This window comes from Polypterus senegalus, chromosome 10, assembly GCF_016835505.1.
Source record: "Polypterus senegalus isolate Bchr_013 chromosome 10, ASM1683550v1, whole genome shotgun sequence".
NCBI lineage: Eukaryota > Metazoa > Chordata > Cladistia > Polypteriformes > Polypteridae > Polypterus > Polypterus senegalus.
This window is the reverse complement of record NC_053163.1, coordinates 166,828,853-166,842,691: the sequence shown is the minus strand read 5'-3', so window position 1 is coordinate 166,842,691 and position 13,839 is coordinate 166,828,853. Positions and strand designations below refer to the sequence as shown.

The 13,839-nt window shown below is 40.6% G+C and overlaps 1 protein-coding gene across 10 annotated transcripts in view; it reads left to right on the top strand.

The window, feature by feature from the left end:
* The window catches only part of LOC120537999 (voltage-dependent R-type calcium channel subunit alpha-1E), a 368,732-nt gene that overhangs the window by 342,015 nt on the left and 12,878 nt on the right, over positions 1-13,839 (top strand). For 8 of the 10 annotated variants that reach the window (XM_039767331.1, XM_039767338.1, XM_039767337.1 and 5 more), the window contains 2 exons: positions 1,569-1,677; positions 6,465-6,593. In XM_039767331.1, coding sequence (XP_039623265.1) covers positions 1,569-1,677; positions 6,465-6,593 — 238 coding nt within the window. The remainder of the gene's footprint in view (positions 1-1,568; positions 1,678-6,464; positions 6,594-13,839) is intronic. The other 2 variants (XM_039767330.1, XM_039767334.1) reach the window with 2 other exon arrangements.

Below are 13,839 nucleotides of genomic sequence, written 5' to 3'. Positions count from 1 at the left end.
CCTTTCATCTGACGACGTCCTAGCATGCCAATTGTTGTGAGGGTTTGTGCTCACCCTCCTCATGCTCAAAAAGGCATCCTCACTCCACACTGACACTAAGTGCCAAAGCACAACAGTCCCAAAAATGAGTCAAGATGCCCACTAGAGAGGCTAAAACTGTCAAAACCCAGCTAGACACCAAAGGGCAAATGTAAAATATTTTTGAAGAGAGATCTTTGAGAGACAGAGAGACACTTTCATGTTGCACGAGACGGTCAAGTCACGTCATACTTACAACCTTAGGAAGCAAGTCCCATGATACACGTGCAGAGCAGGTTAGAGATAATGGAAGTAGGAAAATTCGAAAAGATAAAGTTCATATTAGCGCAAACAAATGGAAAATATTACTCGGTGAAATAATGGAACTGCGAAAAGAGATTGAATAGTGTTTGTGGATGTCTGGGGGAGAAGAGAGACAAGGCAGTGACTTTAAAACGTTCATAGCACTGCACGAAATGCAGATCACGCAGCAGCAAGCCAGCAGCTGATCGAGCAAAGAGGAGTTAAAAAAAAAAAATGTTATGTTTCCCATTGTATCAACATTTAAGAGGGATTTCGGAGGAGCGACCGCGTCTCCTTGGGATGTGTTCAGCCCCCCTCTTCACAACCACGCATAGCGCTGGTGGTAGGGTTTAGGGGTAGGTGATCAAAGTGCAGATCACGTGGCATGGCAGCAGCAGCAACAAGCCAGCAGCTGATCGAGCAAAGAGGAGGAAAAAAAAAAAAAAAAGTTATTTGTTTCCCATTGTATCACCGTTTAAGAGGGGTTTTGGAGGAACGGCCGCGTACCCTTGGGGTGTGTTGAGCCCAACCCTTCACAACGGCATGTAGCACTTGGCGCGGGGGCTGGGTTTGAAGCCCTTTAGTCTTTATAAATAAAAAGATTTTTTTTTTTCCCACAAAAATGCTTGGTTAAGAGTGAAGTTCAGATGAGCACAAAAGGCAAAAGGAGATGCCTGAAAGCAATGCCCCAAAAACATGAATCCAAAGAATGGTCAAAAGAACAGAGCAATAGGATGAAACTCAGAAAATTCACAATCAACACCAAAAACAAAAATCACAAAAGACACTCGCCAAGCTACAGGAACAATTTAATGAACCGCAAGGGATTTCAGATTTTGATTTTTAATACATTTGCAAACTTTTCTAAAAATGTTCTCACTTTGTCATTATGGGTTATTAAGTGCAGATTGGCAACTTTATTCATTTAAAATGAAATCTACAACACAAAGCACAACAATGACCTTTGCTTGCTTCTCCAGCTCCCGTTTTGTCTGCTCCATATGACTTTTCGTTTGTCTGTTTTTGACGATACAGCAGCATCCATTAGATTTCTCCCCTCATTGCTACTCTCATCTCCCCAAAATGGCACTAAGCCCTCCATGCCCACTTAATTCAGGACTCCTAACACATAAGGACGTAAAGAGGGGACGGGGGGGGGGGTGTCTTCTTTTTTCAGGAGACGTGATGGAAAGGAGTCTCAGCAGAATTGATCAGCTGTTTTTTATTATGTGTATGTGTGTGTGCAGCAGCAGAGGAGGATTTGTCGCCTTGAGCCCCATCTCGCCTCAGGAGATGTTCATGCAGCCTCAGTCGCCAGACCTGTGTGGGACGGAGTTTGGTGAGCAGCAGCCAATGGTAAGAGAAGAGTGACCAGGTGACCGATAGGCCACCCGTGCTTCTACCGTTTGTGTTTGCTTGTCTGAGATCAACCTTGTGGCGTCTTCAGGACCAGCTTTTCAGGTCTGCTAGCTTTGTCGTTGGCCATGCTTAACAAGTCAATTCATTTGTTTTGTACGTGTTACCAGTTGTGCAAAGTGTCTCTGGTTCTCCGGTCGGGTTTTTATAATATGGATGTGAATCTCTCAGAGGTAGAACTCCAGGCTTTTGCAGATGGGGCTCTCCACATTTATACTGAACGAAGAAGTAGACAGTTTTATTCAAATATGAAGTTTGTGAAGGTAAACGTAAAAGCACTAAACCATAACCATCAGCTTGAGATAATCCTTGCTAGTCAGCAATGTCTCTTAGAAGTCAATCCAGGAGTGAAATGTAACATTGCATCTAAAACCTAAATTAGAAAGCTACAATAAACCATAACTTTAATAGGAGGTAGCATAGCAAGCCCTAGGGAATGGAATTTTCAGTTCTTCTCTAATTAACTGTGAATTTCAATGCTTAGAAGATGGAACTAGCAAGTGTGCGCAACCCTATAATATAGCGAGAGCAGATACATCTGACGCAGGCTAATTGAATGTGACTTTATCGCAGAGGTGGAGATGGCAGTTTTCATTGCAGTGATCTGATATCACTGTGGCTACAGAGAGAAAAAGAGAGAGTGAGAACTTCACATTGAGTGATCCTTCGCCATTAGCAGGGGACAGGACAGGGATGTGTCAGGCAACAGATCTACAGCTCTGCCAAAATGGCATCCTAAGATGAGCAGTGCAGATAGACCACGGAGAATGGGCTGCTATGAATGAAGCCACCTGTGGTCTGACAGCATACAGGGACGGATCCTTCAAAGGTCCAGTGAGTCAAGACCAGGCCAGTGGAGGAAGACCCAGAGAAGTAGATGGATGACATGAATAAGATAGGTGGTTATAAACTGAGCAGGCTACTGTGCACTCACAGGATTAAAGCGGGCCTAAAGAAAACACACACAGGCCTCAAAATAGACAGTGATGGACAAAACATTTGACCATTGCAAAAATAAAATAAAAATAGCATTCTGCTCAAAGTTTAATGCTGGTATAACGTAGAGATAAGCAGCACAGCATTAACTTCACAACAGGAGCCTCCTCTAAAACAGGAACACGGGCAACTTTCACGTCTGTTATTGACCTGATGGCTTTTCAGCTGTTGTGACGAAAAGATTTGCTCTGAAGGAAAAGCGAGATGGGACAGTGTGGGGAGCAGTCCAGTATGAAAATGTAAAAAAAAAATATTCAGAGCTCGCTGTAGGGTGTGATGGCAACTCTTTTTAATCATCTGATTCAAATATTCTATGCAAAAACCTAACAACACTTTTATTTAAAAATCAGCCACGTCTTACAGCACATGTAGTTTTGAATTTCTAAAATATGATACTTTTATACATGTGGATGAATACTAAAAGCTAAACTCATGTATGAATTTGAAAATATAATTTTAAAAAAATCATAAAGTTCCTTCAGTGCGTATTCAGGCCCTTCACGTTTTCAGATTTTCTTATGCTACAGCCTTGTACTTAATTCATTTCAATTCATTTTTTCCGTCGTCATACAACACTCAGAACCCCTGAACGACAAAGTGAAAACAGGATTTTAGGAATTTTTATAAATTTATTAAAAATAAAAATAAAAAAACCTGACCTATCACACAGAGACAAGTATTGGTAGCTTGAAATATGTCTCAGGTGTGTCCCATTCTACTGATCATAACTGAGATGTCTGGAGTCCATCTGTGGTCAGTCCCCTTGATTAGGCCGAATAGGAAGGGCAAACCAAGCCATGAGGCTGAAGGAATTTCTAGCAGAGCTTTGGGGAATGAGGGGATTCAGCCTGGACATTGACAGCAGAATTAACCATTTGTGTGATTGGTGGTCTGTTCTGCTCATCCTCGCTCAACTGTTAAATAATTTAATAAGATAATACTAAATCTCCCTATTTTATTAAAAACCACGTTATTCAGCCTTGACCACTCCCCCTCCACACCGCTCGCCCAATCATTACTCCTCTCTCCATCCCACCCTGTGACACTCTCAGTGCTAACTCGCCATTTAACGCAGTTGGTTATAATGACAAGGCAGAAAAGCAAATCAGCTGATTAAGAACGTCGAATTTTAGATTGCAAAAGAAAACGGTCGGCAAGAGCTGATGACGAATATCGAAATAAAGAATATGAACAAAAAAAAACCGCATTTAATAAAAATCAAGAACAAGGAGAATCATCAATTAAACAAAAAAGAGAAAAATATCCTGAACAATATGCGAATGGAAATGCAAAAAAGCGATGTTTATAGAATATAAGGATAAAGTAATTCATAATATTGTTTTTGACGAGCCATTAATGTAATTTAATCTTTTGTTTACTTTTTACTACATTTTACTATTCATTGGTATTTAAAATAGACAGTTGTAGAGAAATACTCAATTAACTAATTTTCCATCCATAATAACTAAGGACCAAACCGACTTGCTCCAGCACCCAGCATACTCTTCTATATACCATCTCTTTAAATGCAATCACTTTCCCTAACAGAGGAGCACCCCGATGCCCTTCAAGCAGCTCAGCCACGATATAGTGGGCACCCAGTGCAGTGAAGCAAGTTAGGGGGGTGCCCTAATAATAATAATAATAATAATAATAATAATAATAATAATAATGGCGGCACGGTGGCGCAGTGGTAGCGCTGCTGCCTCGCAGTTAGGAGACCCGGGTTCGCTTCCGGGTCCTCCCTGCGTGAGTTTGCATGTTCTCCCGTGTCTGCGTGGGTTTCCTCCGGCGCTCCGGTTTCCTCCCACAATCCAAAGACATGCAGGTTAGGTGGATTGGTGATTCTACATTGGCCTTGGTGTGTGGGTGTGTTTGTGTGTGTCCTGTGGTGGGTTGGCACCCTGCCCAGGATTGGTTCCTGCCTTGTGCCCTGTGTTGGCTGGGATTGGCTCCAGCAGACCCCCGTGACCCTGTATTCAGATTCAGCCGGTTAGAAAATGGATGGATGGATAATAATAATCTACTCTCTATATATAAAAACCTAAGCCTAAAAGTGCAATGGTGACGTTTTTATGTCACACTTTAAATCAGGCTTATTTTAAAACCTACACATATATATATTTGGTATCATTCTTTTCAGAATTTATCAGACTTTAATGTAATGTTGCTAGATTTTCAGGTTCTTATTCCGTTTTTAAATTATAAACTAAAATATCAAGAAAGTCGTGGAGTTTTCACGTGATTTTTCCTGTTATTTAAATGAGTCATTTTTTTACCTACAAGAATGTCAGTTAAAACGAATGGTTCGTTTATTTAGTCTCTTATAAATACTCATCGGGCACAGTGGACCTCAGTTTAATGGGAATACTCCAAATCGCTAAGAGAGTAAATATTTTATTCTCTTTTCATGATTTTTACTCTGTTAAATAATAATTTATTTTTCTTGTACATATTTAAAGAATTTCATGATTGTGGCTGCAAGTGGGGGATGGGCGCTGAAGGCGCCAGGGGGCTTCGCCCCCCCTAGAATAATAATAATAATAAGTCATTTCAGTCATTGTCCGCTATATCCTAACACAGGGTTGCGGGGGTCTGCTGGAGCCAATCCCAGCCAACACAGGGTGCAAGGCAGGAAACAAACTCAGGCAGGGCGCCAGCCCACCGCAGATAATAATAATAATAATAATAATAATAATAATAATAATAATAATAATAATAATAATAATAATGTGTAATCATTTATTAATAAAAATAATAATAAAACTGTTTACCGGTCACTAAAGTTTAGTGATAAATCTAATGGCCGGTGGCAGAATCGCCATCCCTTCCTACTCCCGCTTTCTGTTTCTGCCAATGCGCACATGCCCGGTGCAGATGAACAGCTGCATTATATGCATTTGCAGTCATCTCGGCATGGTGGAAACACCAGTGCAGACATTAGATGAAAATGCAGTAGCGTGGATATAGCCCGGGACTCCCATTTTATTTATTTATTTTTGCTTTCAAAGGAGAAACCCATCAGCGTAAGAGCCCTCTTGATCCACGTCTTTTGTCGTAATGTTTTCTTATTCATTTAAGGGGTACCGTCTCTCTTTTGACTGCTGATTTTTTTCGTTTGTCTTTTGGCTTCAGTGACCTGACACAGCCTGTCTTTTTGAAATGACACTTTTAAATACTTTTTGCATGTGTTTGCACACAGTGTTCAGGCAACAGTCTTTCCCCACTTCCCAAGATCTTTAGGGCCTGGTGGCTGATGGAGCACCTGTTGATGGCTGTTTGACGTGGCTGACTGCTTCCACATTCTCGGTTTCTGTTAAACTGAACAAGTCAACATAGCAATAAATGGGAAGAGGAGGATTCAGTGGCAAAAGGTGGGCAAATGTAAGAGCTACTGACAGAGACTCGGCAGCAGATCGGAGTGGCCAGGGACAAACAGCATGCAAAAGGGAAGGTTCAAACCAAAACATGTGAGGAATGGGTTAGTAAATATATATATATATTAACTCGTATATTATAAATATAGATATATATATTCAACTTTAAAGAAGTTAAAATGGCTGCAATGGAGGACACAACAGCCTGTGAAGATGCATGGAGCTTATGCAGCATCAACATCCGTGTGAAAAAGAGGCTTGAACTTTAAAATGCAGCTGCCAATGGAAAGAAAGTGATAACCTGCTTGTTACAATCGAGTTTTTTCTCCTGCTCTGTTTTTCTCTGTTGTTTAGGTGACAGAGAGAAGGCATTTTAATAGGCCGCTGTGCCCTAATAATAGACAATGTTTCCCTCTTGAAGTGCCGGGACGGGCAGTTTCAATACGAGCCTCATCTATGCCGCGTCTGACAGTAGAACCGCAAGTAAGCCTCAGTATTTTTAATCTGCATGGCAGGAGAGCATTTACTAAAGCCCCTATGCATTAGTAAAATTACCAGAAGAACACCCCCAAACCAACTGAGGGCAGAATGCAATGAATGGCAGAGTCCATGATGTCCATGCCAATATTTTACACACTGTTAAAAAAAACTCCTGCAGCATCACCTCACAGAATGTCATTTCTCAGTATTCTGAACAATTTCATTTCATAAAGAGATGTGTTTGGGAAAAACAGGATGGAGATCGGTGGAGATGGAGGAACCGCAATGGTAGCCAGTAAATGTAATTGGCATTCACAAAGAGAGCTACAGTTGACATTATGCTGGTGTTCTGAATGTTCAGCCTTAGACTCAATGACCAGTAGGAGCCAACTGACATGCCAGGTTTGGTTTTTTTTCCTCCCAGGTGTAGCAACATGGCAGGAAGGAAGGGAAGGTCTGAGCAGACGACAAGTCTCAAATGTATTAACACCAGCAGTAGCGCGACACCTTGGACTTTGTTCTGCTCCTAACACTGCAAACTGGTGGATCAGAAATCGGCTGGTGTGCATGTAGCACCGCCGTCTTCTTCTCTTCAGGCCAGGGCGTTTGTTGTTTTCGAATTTCACCAGCAGCTATTTTTTATATTTTAAAAAAAAGTTTGCTTTTTTTGCACACAATACCATTACCAATATAATTTGACGAATTTCGGAAGGAAGTGCACAGGAAATAGCTGCACAGAAAAAAGCGCACCGTTATATAAGCGCACGGGGGCAACATATAACTATTACAAATATTAAATATATACACTACCTATACTGCTAGATGTTTTTTATTATAATAAAATATAAACGATTAACACACCATAATTACAGTATTACTGTAAATTAGCTATTCTCCTCAAGTAAGACAATTTGTCCTCAGTTTCGTTATATTTTTCTACAGAGCTGGCAACAAGCACATAAAGTTGTCTGTATTTCCTTTTGGTAGACTCCAGTCTGTTAGCTTTGCCTACCTGTGGATTAAGAAGGTATAATATAAATTCTGAAAACTATTGCAAGGAACAATAAGTTTCCTAGAAATGGTAATTTAGGTACAACAATGACAGTAATAAAAGGATTAATGACTATTTTATTTTATGGACCATCCAATAGCCCACTACCCCAATTAGCACATATTAAAACATACAAGCTTATAAATACGTTTAGTGAACAATTATACAATTTTGTTTATTGTGATGTATAATTTTTTTCTTCTTCTTTCCACATACGCCTTTGCCGTTTGCGCATTTTTCCATGTGGACATTTATCCACATGCGGTTTTTCCTGTGCGCTTGCTTGTATGACTGTGCACTTTGTTCTGTGCGGATACCTCCTGTGCGCTTCGTTCCGGTCACCAATTTGACATGCATAAAAATTTCTTTGGCTCCTCAACATATTAAAGAAACACCGGTTACTTGTCAGAAAGTATTCAAGCACTGGGGAAAAAAATTCTGCACTTGGCAAACTTACAGCCACTCATGATGGTTGGCTGTAGAGAGCATTGGTTTGTTTTTTTTTTTTTTGCACTAGGACGATAAAAATCTGGTTTGCACCAGATGCACCTCAGCTTGGTTTGATAATGGGAAAAAGTCCCTCAGTCGATTCTCAAAGGTCCGACAGGTTTTAAACTACCCAGAATCTGGCTAATTTAAACCTTTGGAAGTGTAAGTTTGAAAATCCCAGTGGCAGTAGTGGAGTCGGGGACTCCTTGTTTGCATTTCCAACTTTTTAATACACAGATAGCATTCAGCAAAAGGAGCCGTCACAAGACAGTTGCATGATATTACCAGCAGCAAGCAGGCAATATCTTTGCGAAATATATTGCAATACTTTAGCAAAATAACACAATAATTATTGTGACATAATGTCATACTTTAGAAAAATTACATAATTATAGTGATATAATTAAATACTTTTTCAAAATATTGCAATGCTTTTGCAAACTAACGCAATAACATTTTTTGCATGGGGTAAAGCTTCCAGAAAGAGGTGAATTTTTCTAAATTTTAGAACATAGATTGGAAAGAAGGGCAAAACTTTACACCCAATGGTCTCTTATTACAGTGAACTTACACTGTAATTAGTCAGTAATGACCTACTGTATGTAACTACAGTGTAACCAGGCATTATTATCATGTACAGGCCCGTCTCAACATGCAGCAACTGTGCCAATAGGAATGAGAAATAAAAGCCTAAAATGCATCTTTTCACCTGAATTTCAAAGATTTTTTTTTTATCTAGCAACATCCGCTTTCTACTTACAAGAGAAAGGAACAGGTTTTGACGCACACGAACATACAGTATTGTCAAGTGTGGCAAATGCTGAGGCACATTATGGTCACCATGTTTGATAATTTTGCCCTACATTACCAAATGTAACCAGCGGGGCACACAGCCACGCAATAAGCTCCATTACAGATAGGCAGTCAGATCAGCAGCTGCCTGTTTTATCTGAATTCCCAGCATCCCAGGAGCCGACACTTGGATCAAACCATCAGCAAGTCACAAGTTAGTGGTGGGCTTTCATGTCGTCATTATGCCTTCTTAACTCTAAGAGGTGCTGTGTCATGATCAAAGATTGTAGGATGTTTAAGCATAAGGTCAGTATGTTGTACAGTTTAGTTTACATTATTTGTGTTTTGTGATTTAAAGTACAGTAATATTCCAATAATGGACATTGTAGGCTCCTACTTGCTTACACAGGAGTTCTTTCGTAACTCGAGGCTGGTGTGAAGTTATTGTACAGCTTGAGTAACAGTAGAGGTTAAGTACAATAACGCCTCAGTTAACAAAAATTAAGTTCTGTTATAACAAAGTCAACTTGCATGCACAAATTTAAGCAACGGTCCGCTAGCGTGCTGTGGTCGTCATTGTCTGTGGTTAATATTTTGTGTCTGTAGAATGCAAAATCATTAAAAGTGTGCCAAGTTATTTCCCACATACTGTACTCTACTTATAGTAATATTTTTTAGAAAGCGATAAAAATGGTTTGCCCAGTAAGTCACAAAATCTTTAGAAACTAAAATGCTGATTATAAAGAGGGTTGAAGTGGGAGAAAAGAGACACCACGCAGCGGAATCATTGGGTTAGTTAGCTCTCAATTGTGACAGAGTGGAAGAGGGCACGTGAATGGACAGCACTGACTGGCAAACACTTCTGAGATACTTCTCCACTGCTAAGGTCCAGCAGTCTAGGTGTAGCAAGTCTTCTTAAGGATCCTGGCTTGGATCGCCTCACAGAGTTGTTGGAAAGCAAGGTCAGCAGTGTTGCTTGTAAGCACAAGTGAGGAGCTGGAAATATGGATGTCAAGGCAGTGAATGAGGCAGATGAGGGCTGCCAGAAAGGAGACACCAGTGGATCAAACGTGTCAGAGCTGTTATGGGACGGCCAAGGAAGGGGAGAGCAGATTGCAGGTGCACAAATAACTGCAACTCCGGGTAGTTACCATATATTTCCATATTCCTCCTATGTTAAATCTACCCAAGACAGCAGTGTTTCTTGTAACAAACAAAAGTGCTGGAAGTTTATTAACTGAGGTATCATTGTACTTATTTCTCAGTCATACTTCATATGTACGTACATATCTAAACCATTACTCAAGTCACTTAAGAACTACTGGAAAATAATGTTTTGTTATAGTTGTCTTGAGTTACACAGTAAGCATATGACAATAATACTTAGTAAAGTGCCATGTGTACTTACCTACTGTGTACCTTTACTCACAGTACATAGTAAATACACGGTAGTAATGCTCAGTTACTTACCTTATTCTGTAATTATTATAAGCCATACCAGTAACTATATGGTAATAATGTCTAGTTAGATTTTAAGTCAGAAGTTTACACAGACTTTGGGTGAATTCCTTAAAACTCACTTTATAGCCCCTCCATAAATTAATATAAAGTCGGAATATCGTTTAAGACATCTACAGGACAAAAATATGTTTTCAACAATGTTCACGGACAAAGTATTTCACTTTTTATTGACTATATCACAATTCCAGTGAGTCACAAGTTTACATGCACTTTGATAACTGCGCCTTTAAACAGCTTGGAAAATTCCAGAAAATGATGTCAAGCCTTTAGGTTAGGGGTCCTCAATCACGGTCCTGGAGGGCCGCACTGGCTACGGTTTTTCATTCTAGCCAGTGTCCTAATTAGAACTCAGTCTTTGCTGATAAGGATAGTTGGTGTTTAACTCCATGCCTTGTTAGTGCCTTTAATCATCAAATACAAATTGTGACAGATAGATTTTCACTTTCACCAATTTCTTAATTAGAACCCTTTTATTACTACTAAAGCAATACGTTTTTGGCCTTAATTTTAGTTTTCTTGCCTGTTACCACTCAGAACCCTTAATTGCCTATTTTACATTTTAGCAGCTGCATTAAAATTTTAATTGCTGCCTGTTTTCTTGATCAGACATCTATACTAATAAAAGGCAAAGCCCTCCCTCACTCACTTACTCACTCACTCATCACTAATTCTCCAACTTCCCGTGTAGGTAGAAGGCTGAAATTTACAGGCTCATTCCTTACAGCTTACATACAACAGTTAAGCAGGTTTCATTTCAAAATTCTACACGTGACGGTCATAACGGTCAATAACGGTCGACAACATCCGCCATGTTGAACTTTCTTATTTATGGCCCCATCTTCACGAAATTTGGTAGGCGGCTTCCCTGCGCTAACCGAAACCGATGTACGTACTTATTTCGGTGGTATGACGCCACTATCAGCCGCCATATTGCACTTTCCAACGTCACTAATTCTCCAACTTCCCGTGTAGGTAGAAGGCCAAAATTTGGCAGGCTTATTCCTTACAGCTTACTTACAAAAGTTAAGTAGGTTTCTTTTCGAAATTCTACGCATAACGGTCATAACGGTCAACAACGTCCGCCATGTTGAACTTTCTTATTCATGGCTCATCTTCACGAAATTTGGTAGGCGGCTTCCCTGCGCTAACCGAAACCAATGTACGTACTTATTTCGGTGGTATGACGCCACTGTCAGCCACCATATTGAACTTCCTAACGTCACTAATTCTCCAACTACCCGTGTAGGTAGAAGGATGAAATTTGGTACTTATTTCGGTGGTATGATGCCACTGTCGGCCGCCATATTGAACTTTTCAACGGTCTTTGTTACTTATGGGCCCATCTTCAAGAAATTCGGTATGCAGGTTTCCAACGCTAACTGAATCCTACTTACGTACTGTAATAGAATAGGATGCTTCTCGCACCCTTGTACCCTCAGACACCACGTCAGACACCAGATAAAAGTCCAATAATTATTTATTATAATAATAATTGTGCACAAACCACGCTCCTCTCCACAATTCTCCAATAACAATAAACAATCCTCCACTCCCAGACGCTTAGCCACCCTGCCTCCCAACTCAGCTCATCGTCTGGGAGCTCCCACAGTCCTTTTATATTCCCTGACCCGGAGGTGTTCCTTCCCAACAGTCCACAAGTCCTTATTCCTTCCGGGTCAGGGTAAATAATGTTTCTCACCCCGGAAGCCCGTCGCTCTTCCTATGACGAACTTCCGGGTCATAGGGCATGAAGAATTCTTCGGTCCTCCCTGCAGCTCCCTCTCGTGGCCCCCATGGCATCCAGCAGGGCGGTGCACAAAAACTACATGGTCCATAATGCCCTCGCTGGTCTTCTGGGGACCTCCATGCTGCAAGGGGGGTACATGGCCGGCTATATCTTACAGTACATATATACGCCAATAGCCAGCAGATTGGTCACCGTGTTGTTGGCTGCCTGCCTATATAAGGCCATCCATCGCTCCAGTCTCTACATTCCCTTCCTTGCTTCGCCACGGGATTCACGTCTCCCTGCTGATAACTACAGCCTTTTTATTTAATCCACGGCTTCTCCACTGTTTTATTGTTCATTTATTACGATTATAGTTATTGTGTAGGTATTTTAGACTTACTTTACATTGTTCAGGTACCCATTTCCTTTATCATTCGAACCGCACCGCATTAACATGTCTATCGAGGTGATCACCATCGATCAAAGAACTGTCACTTACCGAGTGGTTTCCATGCCCGGAGATGGCACCTGCCTTTTCCATTCTCTTTGTTACATATTGCACGGCCATATCAGTTTCACTCTTGATATAAAGAGGAACATTGTGTCTTATGTATTGAATGACTGGCACAGGTTCAAGGTGTGGACTGATGACGGTACAGGAGATAATTAGACTACACAGAAGCACTAGAAGAGTGAAATGCTTAAGACCTTCACCTATGGTTCTGCATGTGAGTTGATGGCTGCCGCTGAATTGTTCAGTTGTCGCTTTCAAGTGTACCAAAATGGCCAAATATTATACACCTTTCGACAACCGCCAATGCCTCTTAAACATCTTAGACTCACAGGTGACGATTTCAGTAGTGGACACTTTGATGTTTATGAATGTTTAAACTCTCAAAAGCTGGATGTGAAGTTATCGATGAAACCGGTTGTATGCTTACAACGCTTGACAGATGCCGAATGTCACTTCAACACAACAAGTCCTACAAATACTGTCGTAACGGAAACAAACCATGAAACTCAAACCGATTATGACAGCAGCAATCCAAGCTGTGAGATTTGAGACAAGATTACTGTTCACATGGCCAACTGTATTTGCATGATCAAGAGTAAGCTCAGCACACAGCTTGGTCATATTACAACCGGAGGGCCGAACTCACAATGTGGTATACAAAGAGATCCTTAACAAATAATTATTGGGATATTTTCCCTCAGTTTAAAAAGGTTTAATTTTCTTCTTAATAAAAATTTTAAGGCAGTACTTTGCCACTGCGAAGCGCAGGTATTTTGCTAGTTAGTTAATAATGAGATGCAGAGAACCAATAAACCAGCAGCTCTCCAGCTAATGTGCTTACCATGAAGGAAGGATATGTGATAAAAAATGAATGAGAGGGGAACTGGAAGGACCATTAAGTTTAAATCTATTCTGGTCCACAAAACATAGAAGGAAACTCTACAGTGCAATTAAAATTGCTCTTGGATGAATGCAAGCATTAACAAGCTAAATAGTTCAATACCAAGTTTCATTATCAGCATGGATTGCTTTCTAATTAGGAAACTAGTTGGAATAAAAACCTGCAGCCACTGCGGCCCTCCAGGACTGTGACTGAGGACCCCTGCTTTAGGCAAAGAGACAATTAGCTTCTGATGGCCAATTAGCCTAAATG